This window comes from Motacilla alba, chromosome 1 (genome assembly GCF_015832195.1).
Source record: "Motacilla alba alba isolate MOTALB_02 chromosome 1, Motacilla_alba_V1.0_pri, whole genome shotgun sequence".
Taxonomy (NCBI): Eukaryota; Metazoa; Chordata; class Aves; order Passeriformes; family Motacillidae; genus Motacilla; species Motacilla alba.
In genome coordinates, this window is record NC_052016.1 from 1,280,074 (window position 1) to 1,307,841 (window position 27,768).

General features: G+C 47.9%; 1 protein-coding gene across 2 annotated transcripts in view; it reads right to left on the bottom strand.

The window, feature by feature from the left end:
- Positions 1 to 27,768, bottom strand: part of RUNX1 (RUNX family transcription factor 1) — a 144,715-nt gene that overhangs the window by 56,840 nt on the left and 60,107 nt on the right. For both annotated transcript variants that reach the window (XM_038134229.1, XM_038134221.1), the window contains exons 3-4: positions 12,075 to 12,328; positions 6,433 to 6,589 (exon numbers count right to left, since the gene is read on the bottom strand). In XM_038134229.1, the coding sequence (XP_037990157.1) occupies positions 6,433 to 6,589; positions 12,075 to 12,328 (411 nt within the window). The remainder of the gene's footprint in view (positions 1 to 6,432; positions 6,590 to 12,074; positions 12,329 to 27,768) is intronic.

Here is a 27,768-nt window from a genome sequence, read left to right on the forward strand (position 1 = left end):
AGTTGGGATATGGGGACACACCCCCCCAAAAAAAATCAGTATATTTTGACCAGAACTCCAGGAGTTCTGAAGGGTGGCACCAAAAAACCCCCAGCAAAATAAAAACAAATTTGAAAACAAATATCAAACCAACAAGAGAAAAGCTGCAGGGCAAACAGATCTCTCGAAACTATGTAACCTTTTCATCTAGAGAGGTACTTTATTTTCCCTAAACAACATTCTGGGAAGCCCTTTTATCAAGGCAAAAAAAAAAAAAAAAATTTTGGGAAAACGCTCCGAGCGTGGCGTCTGCCTCATCCTCGCTGCTGCAAAAATGTGCAAGCGGAGCTGAGCAGAACCAAAAAATAGATTTATTGTTATTGGACTGAGGGCAGTGGTTCAGCACTTGGCATGGCCAGTGTTTACAGCAGGAATGCTCCCGGAGACAGGAAGTTCTCCGAGCCCTCTGCCGTTATTTTTCTCCTGTTGACGCGTTCGGAGCGGGAGTTTACTCGCCGCGATGAAATTTTTACTAACGAGGCAGAGAGGGGTTTTTGGGAGCTGGCAGAGCCATTGTAGGCATGCTCAGCCTCGTGCCATGGGGTGGTTTTTGGGAGTTCGACCCCTGTGAGGAGCAGCATCATCCACATCATCCATGGGGTTAATTTCCCAGTTGTGGATTCCCAGATCTGGCTGCTCGGAGCGAGGGAGCTCCTGGGGAACTGGGAAAAGCTTCTCCTCTCCTTTCCTCCTGGCACTGAGGTTTCCAGCCCTTTCCTGCTGCTCAGCCTCATCCCAGAAAATGTTTTTGGGAGTCCCAACCCTGTGAGGAGCAGCATCATCCATGGGGTTAATTCCTCAATCAGGGAATCCTAAATCCAGCTACTCAGAGCAAGCCCAAGGAACCTCGGCCACTGGGAAAGGATTTTCCTCTCTTCTCCTGCCACCACATCCCTGCTGAGGTTTCCATCCCTTTGGAGGCTGCATTTGCTGCTCACCTTCATCCCACAGGATGTTTTCTGGGAGTCCAACCCCTGTGAGGAGCAGCATCATCCATGGGGTTAATTCCACAACTGGAAATTCATCCCCCCAGCTGCTCGGAGCAGTGCCCATGGAATCCTGAGCCCTGGGAAAAGCTTCTCCCCTCCTTTCCTCCTGGCACTGAGGTTTCCATCCCTTTGGAGGGCTGGGTTTGCTGCTCAGTGTCATCCCTCAGGATGGGTTTTGGGAGTCCAACCCCTGTGAGGAGCAGCATCATCCATGGGGTTAATTCCTCAATCAGGGATTCCTAAATCCAGCTACTCAGAGCAAGCCCACGAAACCTCGGCCCCTTGGAAAATCCTCGGAAAGGATTTTCCTCTCTTCTCCTGCTACCATGTCCCTGCTGAGTTTTTTATCCCTTTGGAGGGCTGGGTTTGCTGCTCAGCTTCATCCCACAGGATGCTTTTTGGGAGTCCAACCCCTGTGAGGAGCAGCATCATCCGTGGGGTTAATTCCTCAGTCAGGAATTCCTAAATCCAGCTCCTTGGAACGAATGTGCCCAAGGAACCCTGGGCACTGGGAGAGGCTTTTCCTCTCCCTTCTCCTGCCATCACATCCCTGCCAAGGGCCAACCTGGATGGTTTTTGGGAGTCCAGCCCTTGTGAGGAGCAGCATCGTCCATGGGGTTAATTCCACAGCTGGAGATTTGCACAGCCCAAGCTGCTCAGAGCAAGCCCAAGGCACCTCAGGCACTGGGAAAGGCTTTTCCTTTCCTTCCCTCCTTCCCTTACTTCCCTGCCAAGGTTTCCATCCCCTTGCAGGCTGGGTTTGCTGCTCAGCTTCACTGGGATTGAACAGAAATCTTGGCTCCAATTAATGACGCAACCAAGCCACCCTAAACAACTTCAAAAGAAGTGTACCACTCCTGGCCTCTGGTTTTTAGGGGAAAATTCACCCTTCAGGACAGAATGGAGGGAGAGGAGTCCTTGGAGAAGAGTCATGGAAGCACAAAGAGCCTCTAACACACACCCAGGGCACCGCCCCTTCCTTTCACTGAGTCATGAAATCATGGAATGGTTTGGGATTGGAGGGAACAATAGAGCTCATCCAGTTCCCTGGGCAGTGACACCTTCCACTGTCCCACGCTGCTCCATCCTGGCCTTGGACACTTCCAGGGATCCAGGAGCAACCACAGCTTCTCTGGGAAATCCATTCCAGCCCCTCCCCACCCTATAAGGAAGAATTTCTTCCCAATATCCAAAGAAAATTCCCGTTCCCTTCCACTGGCCGTAGCATCCTTCAAATGCCACATCCTTATCAACCCAAACTCCAAATAAATATTTGATTTTAGACTCTATCAAGTGACCCTGTTTTCCTGTTGATTGCTGATGGATTTCTCCTATTTTCATCCCATCTGGCAAACTCTGCTTGTTGTGACTCCAGGATCTGATCCCACGTCCCCTGAAGCATTCCAAAGGCTTGGATCAGAACCTGGACGCCTGCTTAATACTGGTTTTACGACCCTGCTGAAGGGCAGCATCCTCTGTTTTGCACATACTTTTATAATTTTGAGTGCATTTCAGTCAAAAAAATAAAATCCATTTCAACCAAGTGCTCAAATAACACAGCCTGCACAGAAGGAGCAAAATTCTGGCTTGGGAAGACCAATAAAAATAATTGGATTTGGAATCCCGGCCAGTAATTTTTGGAGTTTGAGTTTTTTGAGATTTTTGTCTTAGAGTGATTTTTTTTTTTTTCTTTCCCTGGGAATGATATCCAGAGGGAAGAGTCCTGAGGGCAGAAATCGTGCGTGGTAAAATCTCTCGTGTTTTGCAAAGCTACACCTGCTTTGGCTCCGTGGAAATTGAAAAATGCCACAAAATTTACTCCAATTCCTCTAATCCTGAGGAAATATCCACATGGATTTAATTTTCCATCCTTTCCAAGGTGCAGTTTTTTAAACTCTCCTGGAGCTGCAACTCTCAGATTTAGATTGAGATCTCTTGCAGCAAGCCAAGACACTTCTCCATTAGCCGCTCTTAGGATAACCCATTAATAATCATTTTCATCTGGAAAACATGTTTATTTGTTGGGATTTTTGGAATCTTACATCCTCCAAAGAAGATAGGAACCGGGATTAATGATTCCATGAGGAAAATATGTCGTGTTCCCCAAGCCACGGAGCTTTCCCTCTCCAAAATAACTATTTATTTTTAATTTTAGCCAATGAACTTCTACAATGTCAGGCTTTTTTGCATCAGATCCATTTCATCAGAGTGACCTAAACCGGTTCTTTATCCACTAAAAAAACAGGGATACGTTGCAGCAGGAGCAGTTGGAAGCTTGGAATGTTCACGAACGGAAGGCAAAAAATCAAGATTAATTTTGTTTTAAGCAGGTAATCAGGCCAAGGGGGGAGGCTGAGATTGGCTGGAGTTTTAAAAGGACATTTTTCTTCCCGAAATGACTCCCGAGCCAGACGGGCAGGTTTGCCCAGCAGCATTCTCCAACTGGGCTGAGGAATCGGAGCCTTGGATCCCGGCCAAATCCAATGGAAATCACTTTGGTTGAGGAAGAAAAAGCCAAATTGCTTTTCTACCACATCTCCAGGTTTTGGGTGACCTGTGACAGTCTCACTCCTATTTTGGGTGCGAAGAAAATCAAATGTTTTGGGTTTTTAGCTCAAAACAAGGCTGAGCAGCACGGGACAAACTCTGGGTGTTAGACACCGAACGAGGCTGAAACTTCGGCTGATATTTGGTGCCAAATATTGATGAGGGGAAATCAGCCCCCAGATCACGGGGATTCAGTGTGACCCTCCCCAAAACCAGGAGGAAAACACGGGAAATAACCTTTGATACAGACTGTCCTGCTGCATTTCACTGAAGAAATTGAAATTATTTATGAAGCATGTCAAGAATGGGAATTTCCTCCTCGGAAGGGACAGAGCTGTGGCTGCTGGGGGGACTTTAATGGGGATTCTGATGATCACCACTCAAAACCATTCCTGGTTCTCCATCAGGGATTTAAAAGAAGTATTTAAATCCCCTGAGGGACACAAGGAGCCTCCACCGTGGCCTGAACCGAGGTGAACTCTCAGTCCCTGCTCGCACAACGCCCCTGGCACCGCATTATCACCGGTGGCACTGAGCTGATCCCAGCTCAAATATTCCACGGCAAACAAAGTCGGGGTTCATTTTCCTGCAGCCGAGTATCAAAGGCAGCAGTGCCCTTTGAAGCAGCCACCTTCTGCTGCAGGCTTTGTGCAAATGCCGCAGAACAGCAGCTCCCAAATCCCGCACAAAGGCAAACAATCCCCGCCTTTGGAAAACAATCCCCTGGCGGAGGAGTAAACAAAAGCATCCATTAGTCACCGCCCCAAAGATGGGCAGGTGAGGATGTTGAACCTGGGAGCCTGACTAAGAGCACGCAGCATTGCCAAATCCCTGCACTTAAAGGATCCTCAGCACCTGGATCTGGATAGCACACCTGGAAAGCCCAGGCTGGTGTGTGAGCGGCTGAAGGAGCAGGGTGAGGGTTCCCTATTCCCAAGAAATAGGGCCTGTTGTGTCCCAGCTGCTGGATTTCGACCTTGAGGCTCCCCCAGTTGCCTGTTATGATTTCCAGCCTCATTACCATGGCCAGGAACTGAACTACAGGTTTGTTTTTATGAGCTTCTCCAGCACTCTGCCAGCTATTCATTTGAATCTTCTAAACAGTCAGCTCTGAATCATAATGCAAATTCCATTTACTGAAAAGGTGGTACCTTTAATATTCCAAATGACCACGTTTAATGACTGATACTTTTAGACATTACAGCATCTCTCATGTTTTCAGTAAATGGATATAATTTGCTCTGCATTACCCTATTATTATTCCTCGCTGGCATTACAAGGCGACGTTCTCAGCTGCGGGTGTTTTCCATTTGAAGACGGCCCAAACAACACAATTTGAGAGGCAGCTGCCTCTGTACCCTCAGCTAAAAACGCTGCAGGACCCAGAGGAAAACTGGATGGGGATTTTATTCCTAAAATGTATTTAGCGCTCCGGCAGGGCCGCGCTTCTGCGGCGTTGTGGCGCTGTTTGTGTTGGAAGGGTGTCCACGGGTGCTGTTCACTTCAAAGGCCAGGAAAGGCTGTTGTGTATAATCAGGAGAACTTCCTCGCTCTCCAGCCTGACACATCTCCCGTTTGGAATAAGAGCCAGAAGTGGGTCAGCTTTGGGACTCTCCCGAAAATCAGGAATGCCTGTGTGGAACCAGGACATGGCTCGGGTGTCCCATGGGAACAGAGGGAAGGGAAAGTGGTGAGGAAGGGGCAGCAATCCCTGATTCCTGAGGGACACCAGAGCACAAATTGCTCCAAAATGAGACCTCCTGAAGTTCAGGAGGTGCTGCCCCGTCACTAAATTGTCCTGGAATAACGCCGGAATACCGCAATGCCCCATTCCAATTTTAAAGAAAATTAAAGAGAAGGAAAACACATAATAAAACACCACCTGAATTCACACTGGAAATGTGACAGATTTTCATCCCTGACCTTAAAAAGAGAGAGAGGTTGCTCCTTCTCCTGAGCTTTTTCTGAGCCCCACCTCGCTGGCTTCTCTGTGGCGGTTTGACCCAACCTCCCTGAAGTCCCCTCACCATCCTATTAGTTCATTTTAAGTGCTTCTCTTGGAATTTACGGGATTTAGGATTAAGGAGTGAAGTTTTAAAGGTTATTCTGCTGCTTATTTTGGGATGAAGCTTTGTGCACCTGCCTGCTCACGGGGAACACGTCAGGTGCTATTTGCAGCTTCCTAATATTTTTATATAATTCCACTCTAAGTCAGCTTCAACTCTTATTTGTTATTTATGCTCCAAAAGCCTTTTTATTTCTACCAGTACCTACTGGTTATGGCAGAGATAAATCAGATTCTGAACCCCTCTGCCCTGCCTGGTCTCTCCATAATGCAGGAGACATCAAGTGCCGTGACTGTTGAATTTTGAGAGGAAAAAAGGGGTCAGAGAAAGAACCTTCAGCAGGTCAGGAACCTGTGAAATTTTTACATCTAAGTGGGAATTGTTTGGTTTTTTTAGCCTGACTCTCTCTGTTGGAAAAATCAGATTTTTGCAGAGAGTGCTGGGGAGCCCTGAGATGACCACAACCTGAAAATCCTCATTTTAAATTGAAAATCTGCCACTTAAACCTAACCACGGGTGACATTGTGCTGCCTAAATTAGCAAGGGTGGCTGCCAGAGTCAAAACGTCACTCTCTGGGTGGGTTTCCATTTTTTTTTCCCCCAGCGGGATTTTAAAAATCAGTGCGACGCGGAAAACTGGGCGGAAACGCGGAAACCCGCCCCGCTCCTTTGGAACGGAAGGAACTGCGCTGGATTTTCCAGCGTTCCCTGGTGGATAACAACTCCCAGCTCCTGTCCAGGGGCAGGAGATGGAGATGGAGGTGGAGATGGAGCTGGAACCCCCCTCGTACCTCTGCCGCTCCTGCCCACGAAGCGCAGGTCGTTGAAGCGCGCCACCTGGTTCTTCATGGCCGCCGTGGCGTTGCGCAGCTCCGCCGAGTAATTCTCGTCATTCCCGGCCATCACCGTCACCAGGGTCCCGTCGGGGACGTCCCCCAGGGCCACCACCTGCGCCAGCAAGAGCAGAACCCTCAGTTCCCTTGGTTTCATTGAGAGGTCAAAGCAGGGGGAAGAAGCCAGCGGTGAAAAGCTGGGTGGGCCAAGCGGGCGTTGGGAATCATTCCCGATCTGCTGGGGTGGGAATTCTATTCTTCCCCCAAGTGTCGGTGCCTTTGTTATTCTCTAATCGAGGATTTTCAGTTTGATTACAGAATTTGAGCTCTGAAATGGTGAATTCCACACACGCCTGCTGCTGAGTGGTAGCGTGGTGGTTGATCTGTTGCCGCACTAAAGGGTTTTCCAACCCAGATAAAAAATTCCTCTCCCCATTTCCTGGAGAACCAAAGGACCTAAGATAGTGAGCTTTTAAAATATCATTATATTACCATAACTTATATTCTTTAAAATGCATCCTTTTTTACACTCCTCATTGTGGATTTCTACCATTTTAAACCCGATTTTTCCCAATGGTTGGACAGAAGTTTTTCTTCCTTGATGCACCTCCGAAACACCCAGCAGGATGGGAAATGAAAAAGTGCTCTGAGATGAAAAATACAGAAAAGGAGCTTTCCGAAGTCTCCGTAATTGTCAATAAATAAATTCAAGTAGCAGCGCTGGATGGTTTGATTTATATCAGGAGCTCTTAACTGAGCTGCCCAAGCAGAAATCCAGAGCAAGGCCGTGGAAAATCAGGCCTCAATCAAATGTTTAATCCCAATTTACTGAACAATTCCTTTCTTTCCTTCAGGAGCATAAAGCAAATAATTTCAGACCTCACCCTCGAGTGGATGGATGGAAATCATGACCTGAACTAAGGACTTTCCCCTTTCCCCAAAATATTTGTGCTCCTTGGTGCCAGAATCCATCAAACCTTTAGGAACTCAGGATTCACTGGGATTTTGGTGAGAAATATAAAGATTTCTGAACTTAAATATTCTGATTTTGTTTTAACTGTTCACACTGGTTTAATGATGAAAAATTTCATTTTTCTTGTAGCTCCTTGATTCCCCAACCAAATTCAACCTGCTGGAACTCCACGGACATCTGGGCTCTCTCTCCGTGCCCTCTGCCAAAAATCAGAGCTTGAATTGTTTTGTCTGATTTTCTTTAGAGCCCATTGCTGTTTCCCCAATTCCACAGCACTACCACCACAAAACCCCCCCCAAACCCCAGAAAAACAAGCCCGGAGATAAAAATCCAGCTCGTTTTTAATTCCTCTTTTGCCCTCTGGAAGAGGAACCAGCCCTGCATTGCGTCCTCTGAGTTGCAGCTCGAGATTTTCCTTCCTCTTCACATTTTCTGACTTCAGTCCAGGCAGTTACAATTGGCTGAAGTTTGTCACAACCTGCTTTTATTTCTCTTTTCTGATCTGTTTGCTCTCTAAAAACAGGATCAGCAGCTCCTTTACTCGATCCAGCCCTGATTTTTATTCCCCAGCCACAGCCACCTCCCAAAATTTGAGAGAATTCCCCATTTTCAGGTATTTCCCAGCTTTTTTTTTTTTTTTCCACAGGAGGCTGAGCTTTTCACTTCTGCCCCCTCCCTTTGCTCACCCCTAACCCTGATTTTCACTTCCACATGCGAAGCTAAAATCTCTGGGTCAAAATTCCCTCTTTACATCTTGATTTCAACTTCCTCTTTCCCCGTTCCTCCCCAGCCCTGATTTTGGGGTTTTCGTTCTGCTCTCCGTTGCTGTAATTTGGTTTTTCGGGCCTGCACTCAGCTCGGCTTTTCAGATTTCCCTGATTTTGGCAGAAATGAGGCCCTGCTGGAAATGCTGAAGCTTGGAAATCCTCACAAAATCAGCAACTCTGCAGCCAGTTCTTAAAAAACCCTGCAAAACCTCGATGCATCCACATCTCATAGACAAAAAAAACAGGGAAAAGGGAACACCAGGGCATTCCCCTGCCGTGCAAATATTGGATTTAAGGGAATTTATGCTGGGATTTCAAGCTTTCACAAAGTTTTTCGTGGGTCCAGGCCCGGTTGTCTCTGACAGCAACATTTTAAAGCTTTCAAATCCCAACCTCAGGGAGAAGAAACGGGAAGAAAATTCTTAAAAACGAGTCAAAAACTGACCCAGCCCAGAAAAGAAACTGGACTTGAAAGTCACAGACAATAGGAACAGAAATACAAATATTTACATTAGAAAAAAGACTAAACAGATAAGCTGGGACTTGTTACTGGAGTTATCAAGGACTTGGTTGTACTTTTTACCTCTAAAAATTTGTATTTCCCGAGGAGCAAGAAGAATATCAGGCTCGCAGGGCTGTGGGGTATCTAAATTTACTTCTCCTGCACCAATTAATCCAAATTGGCCTCTTAAATGGGGATTTGGATTCTGAACAGCATTTGGACGATGAATTTATGTTGCACCTTATTGAGGATTATTTTTTAAGTTTCTCAGAATCATTCTTACATTTGGGAAAAAAACACTGAAAATTGATCGCTTTGGTTTCAAATAATATCCTAACCCTGCAGATTTTTTAGTGGATTTCTCTAAATGTGAGGAGAAAGCCTCTCTGCCTGCCTCTTTTTATCCCTACAATGAATAAAAATAACAAATACTCGATAAAACCCAGCGCATTTTGTCAGATGCAAACTGAAATATTGGCAGCAGAGGAACGATCTGAAGTGATTTTTTTTTTTTTTTTGCCCCTGGGCCAAACGATCTGAAAAAAACCCCGAATTTTTAAAAAAGCCTTTGCAAACACTTAATATTTAGTAGAAAACCACTGAGACGTGGCAAATTCTTTCAGGGTTTCTTTCTCAGCCGTGCACAGAGAGAGAATTTTGGGGGCAAAATGAAAAATGCGGAGGCAGCAGGTGCCTCCCAGCCCACCCTTCCAGGCTCTCCTGGTGAAACCTTCTCCTAATTTTCGGGTGGGCTTGATAATTATTTACTTTTATTTTATTTTTTTTTCTCAGGTTTCTTTCCAGGTGGAATTATCCCGGATTTCCAAACTCCTGGAGAAGCTGCGTTTGGAGGAGGTGAGCGCTGAGGCTGCTGGGGACAGAAAAGCGGCTGCGGGCATCTCTGAAACCTCCTGGAATTTATTTTTTTTCCCAGAGGCGATTCCCACACATCGCGACATTCCCAGGGATGGGATGAGGATCGGGCAGGAGAGGGAAGAGCCACCTCTCCTGTCCTTCCTCCGGGATGTCACCCGGACTGGCATCCCCCAGAAAAAAATCGGGATTTCTCTCATCTCCCTTCCCGGCCGGGCGGAGCGCCTTTCACTCCCGGATTTTTCCCAGCAGGAAAAACTTCCCGGCTAATGAAGAGCCCGGTGCGTGGGGAAGAGTGTAATAATTAATCTAAATGTGGGAATTTAGGAAGTGACCCCGTGATCGGTTCCTCCCTTTGCCCCGCTCTTATCTGCGGGAAACGAGAGCAGACACAATAAAACTTTCCCCTCCTCAGCACGGATTCCCCAAGCTGAGCTGATTCCCTTCTCCCTCGTTTCTCCTCTCCCCAAAACACGGCAAAGGCTCCAGTCTGGTGGCCTTCAACACACACACACACAAAAAAAAAGGAAAACAAAAAAAGTTATGCAGCCGGGGTTTAGTGACCGCAAAAAAACAGCTCGGGCTTGGCAAATCCCGATCCTAAATCAACCCCCGGGGCTCCCAGGAGCTGCGTGTCCGTGCGGCTCCCGGCTCGGATGAAAGGATGAGAATTCCCTTTTCCACCCCTCCTCGGGAGCCAGCTTTCAGAGAAAACAGCGAGTTCAGGGAGTCAGCCACAGTCCCGGGTCAAAAAAAGCTGCGGGAGCGAGGGGAGGAGGAATTTACTCCAAGGAGAAGGATTTTACTCCAAGGGAGAAGGATTTTACTCCAAGGAGAAGGATTTTACTCCAAGGGAGAAGGATTTACTCCAAGGGAGGAAGGTTTTACTCCAAGGAGGAGGGTTTTACTCCAAGGAGAAGGATTTACTCCAAGGGAGAAGGATTTACTCCAAGGAGGAGGGTTTTACTCCAAGGGAGAAGGATTTACTCCAAGGGAGGAGGGTTTTACTCCAAGGAGGATTTTACTCCAAGGGAGGAAGGATTTACTCCAAGGGAGGAGGGTTTTACTCCAAGGGAGGCGGATTTTCCAGGGAGCCGGGTAACGGGAAGGGAGGAAGGCCCCACGAGCATCCCCCGCACGGCTCGGGACAGGAGGGAGCCGGGATGTTCTCTCCCATTCCCTCTCCCGTTTTTTTCCGGATTTTACTGGGATTTAGCCAGGCACTCTGCAAACGCGGGGAGGATTCCCAGCGGGCTGCCCGCGTTAGGCCGCGACTTTTGCCGCTGTTAAAGCGGGCCAACAACAGAGGCAGCGCGGCTTTGGGGCTGTCGCTGGGCTGCTCTGTGCTGCTCTGTCCCTCCGAGAGTCCCCGGCAGGGGAAACCCGGCACGTCCCGAGCGGGGCCGGGGCTGCGGGTGGGTGTCCCCGTGGGTGGCAGCGGGACAGAGGGACCTGCCACCACCCCCGAGCGACTTCTGGGGGATCCCGGGGCTCGTCCAGTTCCAGGCCACCCGTGTCCAGCTGCGGCATCTGCTCCCCAGCGCAGCCGAGCTCGGCGGGGCCGGCTTTTGGGAATGAAATGTATTTATTTGTGTTTTCCCCCCTTGAGCAGAGCAGCCGGAGTTCTGAGAGGGGAGGAGAGGGAGGCAGCGGCTGCAGGGAGCTCTTCCCGGCCCTTGGCATTCCCCGGCTGCCCCCGCTCCTGCCCCGAGCGCGGCAGGGAAGGACGGAAAGGATGGAGGGAAAGGAAAGGATGGAAGGAGGGAAAGGATGGAAAGAAAGAGGAAAAGGAAAGGATGGAAGGAGGGAAGGAGGGAAAGAGGGAAAGAGGGACAGGATGGAAAGAAGGAGGAAAAGGAAAGGATGGAAGGAAAGGAAGGGAAAGGAAAGGAAAGGAAAGGAAAGGAAAGGAAAGGAAAGGAAAGGAAAGGAAAGGAAAGGAAAGGAAAGGAAAGGAAAGGAAAGGAAAGGAAAGGAAAGGAAAGGAAAGGAAAGGAAAGGAAAGGAAAGGAAAGGAAAGGAAAGGAAAGGAAAGGAAAGGAAAGGAGGAAAGGAAAGGAAAGGAAAGGAGGGAGGGAAAGGAAGGAATGGATGGAAGAGATCAAAGGAAGGAGGGAAAGGATGGAAGGGAAGAGGGAAAGAAAAGGATGGAAGGAAAAAGGGAAAGGCATGGGAAGAAGGAAAGTGTGAAAGGAAAAAGAGAAAGGAAAGGATGGAAGGAAGGAGGGAAGGGAAAGGATGGCAGGAGGGAAAGGAAAGGAAGAAGGAAAGGAAAAGGAAAAGGAAAAGGAAAAGGAAAAGGAAAAGGAAAAGATGGAAGAAGGAGGGAAAGGGTGGAAGGAAAGAGGGAAAGTAAAGGATGGAAGGAGGGAAAGGATGGGAGGAGGGAAGCGCAGAGCGAGCCGGCAGCAGATCCGAGCCCCCATCCCCGCATCCTTCCCCCGCTTTTCCCCCCCCACCTCCACCCGCCCTGCCCGGCACCTACCTTGAAGGCGATGGGCAGCGTCTTGTTGCAGCGCCAGTGCGTGGGCAGCACGGAGCAGAGGAAGTTGGGGCTGTCGGTGCGCACCAGCTCCCCGGGGTGATCCGCCAGGACCTCCACCATGCTGCGGTCGGCGCCGCGCAGCTTCCCCGGCAAAGCCCCGCTGTGCTCGGCGCCGGGCAGCGCCAGCGGCTCGCTCATCTTCCCCGGGCTCAGCGTGGTGGAGGGCGGCGTGAAGCGGCGGCTGGTGCTGGTATCTACGGGGATACGCATCACAACAAGCCTTTAGAGCCACACAACACCTCCACTGAGTTCCTACAGAGCGGCCACGCGAGCGCAACTCCTCAGCCAGCCGCTCTCTGGGGACCAACATAAGCTGAGCCCCCGCGGAGATGTCGGTCCTGCGCCAGTCCCCCGAGTTAATTCGGCGCTGGTAGCCTGAACTTTCGGCTTCCTGGCCCGGCGGAACAGATCCCGTTAATCCGATAAGGTCGTGCGGCTTTAGCGCGGAAAGCGAGCGGGGCCGGAGCTCATCCCAAAGCGGCCGCGAGCAGGGAAAACGGGGAGGCGAGCGAGCAGCGAGGCGCTCGGGAACACGCGGAGCCTGCGCTCCCCGGTGCCTTCCAGGTGATCTCTCCCCGCTCCCGAGAGAAACCAAAAGGCGCCGGCGTCTTCTGGAGGCAAAAAAAAAAAATCGCTCTTTGAGGGAAATTCGGGGCTGTTCTTCCGAGGAGGCGGATCGAGAGCTCGGCTTGCTGAGCAAAGGTCAGCTGGCTACAACTGGGGAGAAATTCGCGGGCACACGCTCACGCACACGCACATCTACCGGACTTCATCAAATATTTACAACAGAATCTGTAGAGAATTTTAACACAACAGGAATCCATTAGTGTTCTCCGCCAGATTTCCTTTTTCTTTTCTTTTCTTTTTCTTTTTTTTTTTTTTTCCTTACAGCAGCCTTGAAAATGAGCTTCAGTAGTTTGCTTGGCGTTGCTCTAAGAGCGTTCGTGTCATGACCTTTCAATCATTCTTGCGCAAAAAGGAAAAAAAAAAAGAAAAAGAAAAGAAAAGAAAAGCTCGGTGCACGGCATTCAAGCTTCGAATCTCTATCTTTGGTGTAACGCCTTTCATTAATTTAAAGAAAAGTCGCAGCCGATCGCAAGCGCCGGAGCTGAGAGAGGTCCAACAGCTGCAGACTCGGGGTTGGGGATGTTGGTTAAATTGCGGGTTCTCTCTGTGGTTTTGTGTGTGCAACAGCGCTCTCTCTCTCCCACTCACGTCCTCCCCGGCAGTCAAACCAACAGTCTGCAACAACTTCGGCGCTCCTTGCCAATTCTCTCTCTCTCTCTCTTTTTTTTTTTTTTTTTTTTTTTTTTTTTTCCCAGTATCTCAGGCAGTCTTCCTCTAATTCGGCCGCAGGAACCGGCGGCTTAACAATATTTGAACCGCAGCAGGTGGAAGGCTGCTTTGGCAAACACGGCTCTTCTCCCCCTCGTCCTGCGGGATGGAGCACGCAGAAACCCAAAACCACCGGCGGCAGCAGAAAAATAAAACACTAAAAAAGCGAGGGAAAAAAAAAATAAAAAGCCCTCCCCGCTCAGCCAAATCTCTACTTTTGAGCGGGTGAAATCTTTCCTTCCGCGGAACCAGGCGGCGGCGGGAGGGGGTGACCCCACGACGGCGACAGAGGCGGAGAGCAGCGGGCGCGACCGAAGCCCAGAGCTGCCGGCCGGCTTTGGAGAGCAGCCCCGGCCTCCGCTCAGCCCCAGCGCCTTGCCACGGCCGGCAGCTTCCCGTGGGCACGGAGAATTCCCGCCGGGATGCGATGGGACGGGACGGGATGCGATGGGATGGGAGCCGGCCGGCGGCCGCCGGGCTGGCTGGAGGTGGCCGGCAGCGAGTCGGGGCGGCGGAGGCGTGCGGAGGAATGTCATTCCCCCGGTGCTTTGCATACGGGGAGGGCACCGGCCAATCACGGCCCTACCGGGGCGCGGCCGCGGGCCGGGGGCTCCCGGAATCGGCGCGGGCCGAGCGCCGGCTCGGCGGGGACACCGCCACCGCGCCTCGTCCCCAGGGGCACCGCGGCTCCGCGGCCGCTCCGGCCACCCCCGGGCCGTGCCCTCCTGCCCGCCCGTGGCTCACCCTGCCCGCCCCGGTGCCCGCACGGTGCCCGCAGAGCCGCAGACACCGCCCCGCCACATGCCCGCCGCCCGCCCCGCTCCTCCCCCGGCGGCCCCCGCTGCTCCCCGGTGGCCCCCGCTGCTCCCCGGGCGAGCTGCCGGCGCTCTCCGCTCCTGAGCTTTTGGGGGGGGACACCTGAGGGGGGGGTCCCGGACACGGCCACCGCCGCTTTGGTGTCCCCGCCGCCCCCCCGGGCGCCCGGCGCCGCTCGGGTTGTTGGGGCGGTGGCGGCGCTCCCAGCCGGGGCCATCCCTGCCAGCCTTCCTCCTCCTCCTTCTCCTCCTCCTCCTCCTCCTCTGCGCAGCCCAGCGCGGGGACAGCACCGCCGGGGACAGCTCGGGCACAGCCACACGGCCACCAGCGGGTCGGGTCGCCAGCCGCCGGTCGCTGTGAGCCCGCGGAGCCGGTAGCGAGGATGCTGGGTGGAGGCGGGGCTGCCGGGTCGGGCTGGGGTTCTTTGGTTTTCGTGGCTTTGAAATTATTATTATTTTTTATTTATTTTTTTAAATTCTGGTCGCCGATTCCGCGAGCGAAACCCAGACCGGGAACGGGGCGATCCCGACCCGTCCCTGCCACTGCCGGAGCCAGACCGGGAACGGGGCGATCCCGACCCGTCCCTGCCACTGCCGGAGCCAGACCGGGAACGGGGCGATCCCGACCCGTCCCTGCCACTGCCGGAGCCAGACCGGGAACGGGGCGATCCCGACCCGTCCCTGCCACTGCCGGAGCCAGACCGGGAACGGGGCGATCCCGACCCGTCCCTGCCACTGCCGGAGCCAGACCGGGAACGGGGCGATCCCGACCCGTCCCCGCCGCGCTCTCGGCGCTGTCTTTGCGCTTCTCTCCGCCAACTCTCAGCCCCTTCGCCCGCCGCATCCCCGCCCCTCCCCGCGGCCACCCGCGGGCCGCCTCCCCCCTCCGGCAGCCCCGGCAGCTCAGAGCGGCGGGCGGGGGATGGATGGAGGGATGGATGGATGGAGGAGGGATGGATGGAGGGATGCAGGGATGAAGGGATGGATGGAGGGATGGATGGATGGATGGATGGATGGATGGATGGATGGATGGATGGATGGATGAAGGGATGAAGGGATGAAGGGATGAATGGATGGATGGATGGATGGATGGAAGGATGGATGGACGGATGAAGGGATGAAGGGTCGGATGGATGGATGGATGGATGGATGGAGGTGGTCGCGGGGGATCCCCCAGGGCCGCTCCCGTCGGCGGGGCCGCGCCAGGGGCGGCGGGGGCGCGCTGGCTGCAGTTCCCGCCGTGTCCGCTGGAGGGCGCGCGCCGCCCGCCGGCCGAGCGGCACCGGGGGGGGGCGCGGGGAGAGCCCGGGATTGGGGATTGGGGATCGGGGATCCGGATTGGGGATTTGGGATCGGGATTGGGGATTGGGGATCCGGATTGGGGATTTGGGGATTGGGGATCCGGATTGGGGATTTGGGATCGGGATTGGGGATTGGGGATTGGGGATCGGGATTGGGGATTGGGGATCCGGATTGGGGATTTGGGATCGGGATTGGGGATTGGGGATTTGGGATCCGGATTGGGGATTTGGGATTTGGGGTCAGGATTGGGGATTGGGGATCGGGATTGGGGATTTGGGGTCCGGATTTGGGTTCGGGAGCGGCCGCTGCGCCCACCACGGCCCCTCCTGTCCTCACAGGAGCTGAGACCTCCGGCATCCTCGGGACAGCGCTCCGGGATTTGGGATTTGGGATTTGAGGTTGGGATTCGGGACTTGGGATTCGGGATTTGGGGTTGGGATTTGGGATTCGGGGCTGGCATTTGGGGCGGGCGGCCACCGCAGCCCCGGGAGCTGCTCCCAGCCGCTCCCTCGTGTCCCCCCGCAGCCCCGCGGGAGCAGAGGATGCTCCGCCGCGCCGGGAGCCGCTTTGGGGACGGGTTTCGCCTTTGCTGCTGCGGGGCTTAACGCAATTAATCTGAAATTAAATTAATTACACCGGCGGGGAGAGCCGCGGGGACAGGGACGCGCCGGGGTCCCGAATTCCCGGCGGGAGCGGAGCTTCTCCCGCATCCCCGGCTCCGCTGTCCCTGTCCCGGTGTCCCTTGGCGGGGGCACGGGGGATGCCCACCCTGGCACTGCCCAGGGGCATTTTCGGCTCCTGTCCCCCCCAAAAAAGCGCCCGCAACAGGTCCCTGCCTTTCATCAGCCGAATTTGGCGCTTGAACTGCTTCACGCCGAGTTCCTGGATTTTTCTAAGCTTTTAAATTTTTTTTTTCCTGTATTTTAATTATTTTTAATCCCGCGTTTTCCGCTTTGTCGCTCCCGAATTTAATTTTCTATTTTAAAGGGGGAAAAAAAAGAGAAATATTCAGGCGGACGGCTGTTACAAAACCCATCCGGGCTGTTTGAGCGGCTGATAACTTTTTACGGGCACGGCAGAGATAAGAGGAGTTATTTTACTGGTGCGCAAAACGTGAAAAAACGGCGTTTAATCGGGTCTTTTTCTTTTTTCTTTTTAGTCAAGAGCTGGGGAGGATTTTTATATTTGAATTGGTGAAGATTTTGAGCTGGGCTTCACTGCCTGCTTTGCCTCTCGCCTTAACTCGAGCTCCTTGTAATAATGAGATAAACGCGAGATAAACGCGAGATAAACGCGAGATAAACGCAAAATAAACACAAAATAAACGCGAAATAAACGCGAAATAAACACGAAATAAACACGCGTGGGGAGACCTAAAAAAGCCGCCCCGATTTAGCAGAAAATCCGCAATATTGACATTTTCCCCATAAATTCCCGGCGTTCCCAGGATTTGATGCCACGCTTTTCTATTTCATTTTTTTATTTTCTATTTAATTTTTATTTTCTATTTCTTTTTTTCTATTTCACCGCGCGGAAGCTTTTGCGAGGGGAGGCGAGGAGTTAAATCAGAGAGAGCAGCCGGGGCAGCCACCGCGGGGAGGATATTTTGATTTTTTTTGGTGCAGATCGAGCTGTTTATTTTACAGCCCCATTAGCACCGCCCGCACCTGGCTGAGTCTGCTTTTATTTGGGTTTTTAAATTTATTTTTGTTTTGCAGTTTAGTGGGGTTTTTTTGGGTTTTATTTTGTATTTTTTGCCAATTCTGTTCATCCTCTCCTTTCTAATTTTATTTTTTTTTTTTTATTTTGCGTGTGGTGTTGATTGTCCTCGTGTTGCTCTGGGATAAAAAAAGGGAATTAATCAGATTTTGGGAATGGGAAATGATGCGAAGCTGATGCTGCTTCTCCCAAAATGAGATTTCTAGCATCCCTAAATTTAAGACGGGCTCTCAGGCCGGGTTTTGGGAACGCCACGGCTGCTACAACTTCCCCAATTTGTATTTTGACACCAATTTCTGCCCGCTGGAAACAAACCCCGAGGGAATTTCCATTCTCCACGCAATCCTCGAGCACAAAATCCCGATTTTTTTTTTGCCCACGCCGCAGCCAAGGAAAGCTTTGGAAGTGCCAGAGAGAGGCAGCAGCAATTTCGGGGTGAATTTGAAGCAGCCTGAAGGACGCAGGTCCATATTCCCTGGCCAAATTTTTCCCTTTTGCACCCGAATTTCTTTAATTTCTGCCCCCCAAAAAAATCCCTGATCCTACAAATCATTCCCGCGTGGAGCTGCTGGTTTGCTGCTAGAAGCAAAACACGCTTGAAACACCATTATAAATGGATTTTTATCAGGTTGGTGAATTATCCCTGCAAGTATTGGAGTCATTGCCTGAGCTGAAAATAGAATCCTATAAGTTAAATTAAATTATTTGGGGTTTTGAATGAAACATTAAAAGGGGAAAAGGAGAAAATAATAAAGAAAAAATGATTTTGTCCTGGTTTCCTGCACTGGTGTCTCACACGGGATGGGAAATCACCCCAAATGCCACCAGGAATGGGGTGGGACAGGGGGATGGGAATCCCCTGACTCCCAAGGATTGGGAAGTGCCGAGATCCCTGCAGGAATTTTGGGGTTGATCTCTGTGACAGCCCCAAATCCCTCCGGGAGCAGGGAAAGCGCCGGAGCTCGTCCCAGGCAGAGAGAAATAACCCCCAAAAATCGGATTATTTGGGGTCCTGGAAAAACTTCCCAAGGACTTGCTGCTGCTTTAGGAGCCTGAGCTAAAAACGGTGCTCAAAATCCCACATCCTGTAGGATCCTCAGGTGATAATGGCTAAAACCCCATTGCTTTTAGGATCCTCAGGTGATAATGGGGCTTAAAACCCCAAATCCCTGTAGGATCTTCTGGTAATAATGGCTAAAACCCCATTGCTTTTAGGATCCTCAGGTGATAACAGTGGGTAAAATCCCAAATCCTTTAGGATTCTCAAGTGATAATGGCGAAAACCCCAATCACTTTTAGGATACTCAGGTGATAACGGTGCTTAAAATCCCAAATCTTTTAGGATCTTCTGGTAATAATGGCTAAAACCCCATTGCTTTTAGGATCCTCAGGTGATAAAAGTGGATAAAATCCCAAATCCTGTAGGATCCTCAGGTGATAATGGGGTTTTAAACCCTAAAGCCTTTAGGATCTTCAGGCAATAATGGTTAAAACCCCATTGCTTTTAGGAACCTCAGGTGATAAAGGGGTTTAAAACCCTAAAGCCTTTAGGATCCTCAGGTAGTAATGGTAGGTAAAATCCCAAATCCTTTAGGATCCTCAGGTGATAATGGGGCTTAAAACCCTAAAGCCTTTAGGATCTTCAGGTAATCATGGCTAAAACCCTAACCACTTTTAGGATACTCAGGTGATAACAGTGCTTAAAATCCCAAATCCTGTAGGATCCTCAGGTGATAACAGTGGGTAAAATCCCAAATCCTTTAGGATTCTCAAGTGATAATGGCTAAAACCCCAGTCACTTTTAGGATACTCAGGTGATAACAGTGCTTAAAATCCCAAATCTTCTAGTATCCTCAGGTGATAATTTGGCTAAAAAACCCCAAATCCTTTAGGATCTTCTGGTAATAATGGCTAAAACCCCATTGCTTTTAGGATCCTCAGGTGATAACAGTGTAAAATCCCAAATCCTTAAGGATCCTGAGGTGATAATGGCTAAACCCCAACCACTTTTAGGATCCTCGGGTGACAATGGCTAAAACCCATTGCTTTTAGGATCCTCAGGTGATAACAGGGGGTAAAACCCCAAATCCTGTAGGATCCTCGGGTGACAATGGTTAAACCCCAATGACTTTTAGGATCCCTCGGAAATTGCACCCCAAAGTTCATCCCTCGCCTAAAACTGCTGGCACTGATGGGAGGGCAGGGGGGACAGGCAGGGAAGGACAGAAAAAAAGGTGGGAATAATTTAAATGGGAATTACTGTAATGGGAATAATTTTGCTGGGAATAATTCTAATGGGAATTCTTCCTTCTCCTCCTGGGGAGAATTCCCATTAGGAGAATTCCCATTTTTCGTGAGTGGTTGGAGCTCGCTGGGTTTGTCCCACCACGGATCTGCCCCGGGCTTCAGGGAGGGGAAAATTCCCATCAAAACCTCGGCTCCTCTTGGTCCCGGGGGGATTCGAGTGCCAGGGGGGCACAGAGGGAGATCCCTGTGCCAGGATGGGATCGGGGGAAATTTGAGTCCCAGGATGGGATCCCTGTGCCAGGGAGAGATCAGGGAGAGATTTTAGGGCCAGTGAGTGAGAACCCTGTGCCAGGGTGGGATCCCTGTGCCAGGGTGGGATCCCTGTGCCAGGGAGGGATCAGGGGGAGATCCCTGTGCCAGGATGGGATCCCTGTGCCAGGATGGGATCCCTGTGCCAGGGAGGGATCAGGGGGAGATTTTAGGGCCAAGGAGGGATCACAAAGGGAGCTCTGAGCGCCAGGATGGGCACAGAGGGAGATTCAAGTGCCAGGGTGGAATCAGGGGGAGATCCCTGTGCCAGGATGGGATCAGAGGGAGATCCCTGTGCCAGGATGGGATCCCTGTGCCAGGGAGGGATCAGGGGGAGATTTTAGGGCCAAGGAGGGATCGCAGAGGGAGACCTGAGTGCCAGGATGGGCACAGAGGGAGACCTGAGTGCCAGGGTGGAATCAGAGGGAGATCCCTGTGCCAGGGAGGGATCAGGGGGAGATCCCTGTGCCAGTGAGTGAGATCCCTGTGCCAGGATGGGATCCCTGTGCCAGGATGGGATCAGGGGGAGATTTTAGGGCCAAGGAGGGATCACAAAGGGAGCTCTGAGCACCAGGATGGGCACAGAGGGAGATCTGAGTGCCAGGGTGGGATCCCTGTGCCAGGATGGGATCAGGGGGAAATTTGAGTTCCAGGATGGAATCAGAGGGAGATCCCTGTGCCAGGGAGGGATCAGGGGGAGATTTTAGGGCCAGTGAGTGAGATCTCTGTGCCAGGATGGGGCAGGGGGAGATTTCAGTGTCAGGATGGGATCAGAGGGAAATCTGAGTGCCAGGATGGGATCCCTGTGTCAGGATGGATCAGGGGGAGGTTATAGGGTTAAGAAGGGATCACAGAGGGAGATCCCTGTGCCAGGATGGGATCAGAGGGAGATTTGAGTGCCAGGATGGGATCAGGAGAGGTTTCAGTGCCAGGATGGGATCCCTGTGCCAGGGTGGGCACAGAGTTGCTCCAGGGAGAGGGAAGGATCAGCCCAGCTGACCCAGGTGGATCCCACATCCCAGGAGGGGACCCTGAGGCCTCTCCTGTCCCTTTGGAATTTTGTAGGGAATTAGTAGGGGATTTTGAGGGAAATTTGTAGGGGATTTTATAGGAAATTTGTAGGAATTTCATCCTCTCTGGTGCCTCCTCATCCCCAAACCCCGTCCCTGATCTGTCCCTGCCTCTCTGCTCCCTGAATTCCCCCGGGGTTGTTCCAAGGGCTGCAATTCCAGCTCTGCTCATCCCCTTTCCCTTCCAACCCTGCCCCAAACCTCTCCAGACCTTCCAGAATATTCCAGGACTCTTTTCATTTATGAGAAAACCTCCCTGAACACAGCTCCAAGCAGTGCCCACCCCTTTCTAAAGGAAATTTGCTGTGGGGCGACCAAAGCTGAGCAGGATCAGCCTCAGAGCAGATCCAGGGCCTGTTTTCCAAATTCCAGATGCTGCACCTGATGTCCACAACACCAAATCAACTGAAAATTCCTTTCAGAGCCTTTAAATCTGATTTTCCTCCAGTTTATCTGCACAGAGATGACATCAGGGACTGTGACTGTCCCAATTTTAGCTTTTTTAGCCAGAAAAAGCATCCTGGCAGGATTTTTAGGTGGGAATAATTGGAATTATCACCACAAAATCTGAATTATCCGATTTTCAGGTGGGAATAATCTGAATTATCACCACAAAACATGAATTATCCGATTTTTAGGTAGGAATAATCTGAATTATCACCACAAAATCAAATCTGTGCATGGCAATATTTAACAAATATTTGGGTTATTCCCTGCCCAAACCACTCCTCCTGGAAGCCCAGGAAAATTTGATTTATCTGCTGGATCTGCAGTGTCCAGGGGAGCAGGAATTCCACCTGGACCATTCCTGACTGCACATTCATAATCCCAGGGCAGGGATTTTGTTGCAAAAACCCTTTCCAACCTCAGCCCTTCTCTGATTCCAAGGTTATCCTGTAAATTCCTTTTTATCCCGTGCTCTCAAGTAGGAAATTCAAATATTCATTGCTCAGATGCTACAAAAAAAGATAAATCCAGAGAATTCCTGCACCTGACAGAACAGAAAACATCCCAGAAACACCAACATTTATTCTGGATGTGTCACAACACCTGGGCAGGTCAAAAAAAGGAATTTTTTTCCTATTTTTCCTGCTTTGGAAAAGCCTAATAAATTCCTTTTTAATTGTAATTAATTCCTTAAACACCATTCCTTTGGAGTGCGGAAGCAAAGCGGGGAAAGGGCAGGGCTGTCCCAAGGGAACGGCTGGGCACAAATTTCAGATTCCAGGTTTCAAATTACAGATTTAAGATTTCGGATTTCAAATGTCAAGTTTCAAATTTCAAGTTTTGAATGTCAAATGTCAAATGTCAAACGTCAAATTTCAAATGTCAAATGTCGAATGTCGAATGTCAAATGTCGAATGTTGAATTTTGAATGTCAAATGTCAATGTCAAATTTCCAATGTCAAAAGCCAAATGTCAAATGTCAAATATTAAATGTTAAATGTCAAAGGTCAAATGTGAAATGTCAAATTTCAAATGTCGAATGTTAAATGTCAAATGTCAAGTATCAAATGTCAAATTTCCAATGTCAAATGTCACATGTTAAATGTTGAATGTCAAATGTCACATTTCAAATGTCAAATGTCAAGTTTCAAATGTTGAATGTCAAAGGTCAAATGTCAATTTCTAAATGTCAAATGTCACATGTTAAATGTCAAATGCCAATGTCAAATTTCCAATGTCAAATGTCAAATGTCACATGTCAAATGTCAAGTTTCAAATGTCAAATGTCAAATTTCAAATGTCAAGTTTCAAATGTCAAAGGTCAAACGTCAAATGTCAAGTTTCGTCCCCTCGGTGCCAGCGTTTGCCTGGCACATGGATGTCGTGGGTTTTGGTTTGCTAATTTGAGAATTCTTTAATTTTGAAATTTTTCTTTGTTAACGCACCAATGAGCGTGATTCCCAGAATTCCCAGAATTCCCAGAATGACCAGGTTGGAAGAGACCTCCAAGACCATCGAGTCCAAGCCAGCCCCAGCAGCTCAGCTGCACCCTGGCAGCCAGTGCCACATCCAGGCTGTGTTAAACACCCCCAGGGATGGGGACTGCACCACCTCCCCGGGCAGAACATTCCAGAGCTTTATCCCCTTTCTGGGAAAAACTTCTTGCTCTAAACCCCACAACAAAGGAAAAAACAATATAGAGATTTTTACCAAAACAACTAAAGGATTTTTACTAAAGAGAATAAAAATGTTTTACCAAAGAAAATAATTAACCTTTACCAAACAAAACCCGTCTTTACCAAACAAATCTGCTTTTCCTCAGCAGGCACGTGCTCCAGGAGAAGTGCCCAGGGTTCATTTTTAGGGTTCATTTTTAGGGTTATTTTTGGGGTTCAGAGAGGCCCAAACCCTGCAGGACCCCCCAGTTCTTGCCCTTAATCCCCACTGCACGACACAGGAAAAGAAAATAAAGACTTTTTTACCAAATAAATCACTTTTACCAAGAAAAGAAAGAATTTTTACCAAAGAAACCCCAACTTCACCAATCAAATCTGCTTTTCCTCAGCAGGTACATGCTCCAGGACACAGGAGCTGCCAACCCAAAGTGCCCAGAGCTCATTTTGAGGGTTCAAACCCTGCAGGAACCCCCAGTTCTTGCTGTTAATCCCCACTCCATGACAAAAGAAAAGAAAATAAAGATTCTTTACCAAAGAGAATAAAGACTATTTACCAAAGAAATCTGCTTTTCCTAATCAGGTAAATGGTCCTAGAGACAGGAGCTGCCAACCCAAAGTGCCCAGGGTTCATTTTTAGGGTTCAATTTTAGGGTTCAGAGATGCCCAAACCCTGCAGGACCCCCAGTTCCTGCCCTTAATCCCCACTCCATGATAGAGGAAAAGAAAATGAAGCATTTTTACCAAAGATAATAAAGAATCTTTACCAAGGAAAATAAAGAACATTTACCAGATAAAATAAAGGATTTTTACCAAAGAAAAGAAAGGCTCTTTATCAAACACAATAAAGAATTTTTACCAAAGCAAATAAAGAGTTTCTACCAAAGAAAAGAACAAATTTTTACCAAGAAAATAAATGATTTTGCCAAGAGAATAAAGAATTTTATCAAAGCACCCCGAGGCCCCTCTTTTCCTCAGCAGGTAGACGCTCCAGGAGAGGGGAGCTGCCAGCCCAAAGTGCCCAGGGTTCATCTTTGGGGTTCTTTTTGGGGTTATTTTTAGGGTTCAGAGATGCCCAAACTCTTCCGCACCCACCCCAGTTCTTGCTGTTAATCCCCATTGCACGACAAAGGAAAAGAAAATGAAGCATTTTTTTCCCAAGCAAATAAAGATTTTTTACCAAAGAGAATAAAGACTTTTTATCAAAGAAAATAAAGAACCTTTACCAAACAAACCCAGTCTTCACCAATCAAATCTGCTTTTCCTCAGCAGGTACATGCTCCAGGACACAGGAGCTGCCACCCAAAGTGCCCAGAGCTCATTTTGAGGGTTCAAACCCTGCAGGAACCCCCAGTTCTTGCTGTTAATCCCCACTCCACGACAAAAGAAAAGAAAATAAAGAATCTTTACCAAAGAAATTAAAGAACATTTACCAAAGAAAGTAAAGACTTTTTGCCAAAGAAATTAAAGGATTTTTAGCAAAGAGAATAAAGAATCTTTACCATGGAAAATAAAGAATTTTCACCAAAGCAAATGAAGACTTTCTACCAAAGAAAATAACAAATTTTGACCCAAGACAATAAAGGATTTCACCAAGAAAAGAAAGGATTTTACCAAAGCACCCCGAGGCCGCTCTTTTCCTCAGCAGGTAGACGCTCCAGGAGAGGGGAGCTGCCAGCCCAAAGTGCCCAGGGTTCATCTTTGGGGTTCTTTCTGGGGTTCAGAGATGCCCAAACCCTGCAGGAACCCAGCGGCGACTGAACCCGAGCAGGGCTGAGCTTTCCCTTTCCCCTCCCTCTCTGCTGCCCCAGAGATCATCATTTACCAGGAGCAAATTGAAAAACGACGTCCAGCCATACTCAGGCTGGGTTTTTTTCCTCCCTCCACTCACCAAACTCACAGGAGATTTCCCATCCTCTCCTCTCCCTCCCTCTCTCCTTGTTTTTTTTTTTTTTGCCTGGGGCGTTTCTAGATGAATAATTCTCATTTTAGCTCCTCAAATGATTTTTTTTTCCCCCTGCTCGATCCCAGTCGAAGGAGGTGAGGGTTTGAGTTCAAAGTTGGGCTGGGTGGGAGAAATTTGGGATTTCTCCTGGTTTTTTTGCAGTTTGGGATGTTCCTTCCAGTAATTAAATGACTTTTTTAAACTCACAATATTTTATAGGCCCTGGCAGCACATGGGTGTCATGAAAATATCTTAAATATTGAGGGTTTTTTCCCCCCTTCATCATCATTCCATAGGAATAATCCCAGGGATGGGAATGTTGAGTGAGGAAAGAAATTCCTAAAAGTGAGTCAGGATCTGCAAAACTTGAAATTCTTCTGGAGGAAAAGTGGTTGCACCTCTCCAAGCTCTGGGGTTTGAAGGGAATTTGTCCTTCCTGGGTACAAATTTTTACAAAATTCAGCATTTTCTTGGGAATTCCTGGACGAATAAACACAGGGATGAAGGGAGGAAAGAAAGGGTGGAAAAACAGAATTCCAAAGTGTCAAAACAATGGAAAAACGGGATTTTTTCCCCAATATTGAAAGAGTGAGAAAAGGTGGAAAACGACCAGAATCCAAATTAAATCCAAATTTCCAGAGCTTTCCCTGCCCTCGCTGATCCCTCTCTTTTCCTGATGTAATAAAAGAAACCCAAATTTATTCCCTGGCCTTTCCCACCTCTTCTTCCCTGATTTATTTTTCTTCTAAAAATGGCTCACTCTGATATTTCAAGGGAATTTTTCCTTCCCGGGTACAAATTCTGTCCCATTTTTATGGAATTCAGCATTTTCTTGGGAATTCCTGGACGAATAAACACAGGGATGAAAGGAGGAAAGAAAGGATGAAAAAACAGAAATCCAAAATGTGAAACCAATGGACAAATGGGATAAAATGGGATTTTATCTTATTTTTTTTCCCAATATCCAATATCCTGCAGGCACTGAAAGAGTGAGAAAAGGCGGAAAACGACCAAAATCCAATTTAAATCCAAATTTCCAGAGCTTTCCCTGCCCTCACTGATCCCTCTCTTTTCCTGATGTAATAAAAGAAATCCAAATTTATTCCCTGGCCTTTCCCACCTCTTCTTCCCTGATTTATTTTTCCTCCTAAAAAAATGGGAGAGATGCTCACAGGGCTATGAAGCCATAAAATCAAGAAGGAGAAGTTGGTTCTGGGTAATAAAAAGTTGCCAAAATTGTGGTTGATGTGGGGAGGGAGATTTTTTTTTTTGTTTGTTTGCTTTTGGTGTTTTTTTGGGGTTTTTATTTTTTTTTTTTTTATTTTATTTTTTTATTTTATTTTATTTTTTTTAGGTTTGTTTTTTGGGTTTTCTTTGAGTTGTGTTTTCCAGATTCCAAGCTGGGATTTTTGCAATGAAATCAGGGAAAATATGTGGGGAACAAAAAAAAGGTGGGATTTGCTCCAGTTGCACATTTCAGTGATAAAATTATATTATAAATTAATATCCTCTATATAATTTTAAAATATTACATATTTATTGTATTCTACATAAATTTATTACATGGTGTGTTTATAAATATTTATATATTGTATGTAAATGCATATTGATATCTAGAAATATATTTATCAATAAAATATAAATATCTTTTTATATCATATAAATATAAATTATGAACACAATATATTTTATATTTATCTACAGAATTATTTATTTTATAATATATATTATAATTTATTTGTTGTATGATATTATATTATATTATATTATATTATATTATATTATATTATATTATATATATTATATTATATTATATTATATTATATTATATTATATTATATTATATTATATTATATATATTATATTATATTATATTATATTATATTATATTATATTATATTATATTATATTATATAGTATTATATTATATTATATTATATTATATTGCTATTATTTATATCATACATTTTAATTTTATTTCTATTTAAAATATATTATTTCCTCACTTGCCACCCTCACAATTCCCTACAAATGCTGGAATAGGAGGAAATTTTCAGCTTTTCCACAATTCCCACCCAGAAACTCTTTGCTGCTGTGCTAGTGGACAGGAAAATAAAACGAAAAGGAAAATAAAACAAAAAAGGGAAATAAAACAAAAAAGGAAAATACAACCGAGTTTGGTTGATTTTGAAAGGAAAAACAAAGGAATAAAGGAGAAAAACCAAGGAAAAGAATGGAAAAAGAAGGGAAAAAATGGAAAATGAATTCTTTCACCATGGTGGGAAAAGGAACAATGGAAAAAAATGGAATTTTGGGAAAAGCCCATCCAGAAACTCTTTGCTGCTGTGCTAATGGACAGGAAAAGAAAATAAAAAAGGAAAATACAACTGAGTTTGGTTGATTTTGAAAGGGAAAACAAAGCAATAAAGGAAAAAAACCAAGGAAAATAATGGGAAAAGAAGGGAAAAGAATGGAAAAAGAAGGGAAAAGAATGGAAAATGAATTTTTTCACCATGGTGGGAAAAGGAACAATGAGAAAAAATGGAATTTTGGGAAAATTCCACCCAGAAACTCTGCTGCTGTGCTAATGGACAAGAAAATAAAACGAAAAGGGAAATAAAACAAAAAAGGAAAATAAAAAAGGAAAATACAACTGAGTTTGGTTGATTTTGAAAGGAAAAACGAAGCAATAAAGGAGAAAAACCAAGGAAAAGAATGGGAAAAGAAGGGAAAAAAGCAAATCCATGAGATGGCACGACCCAAAGTCCCCTT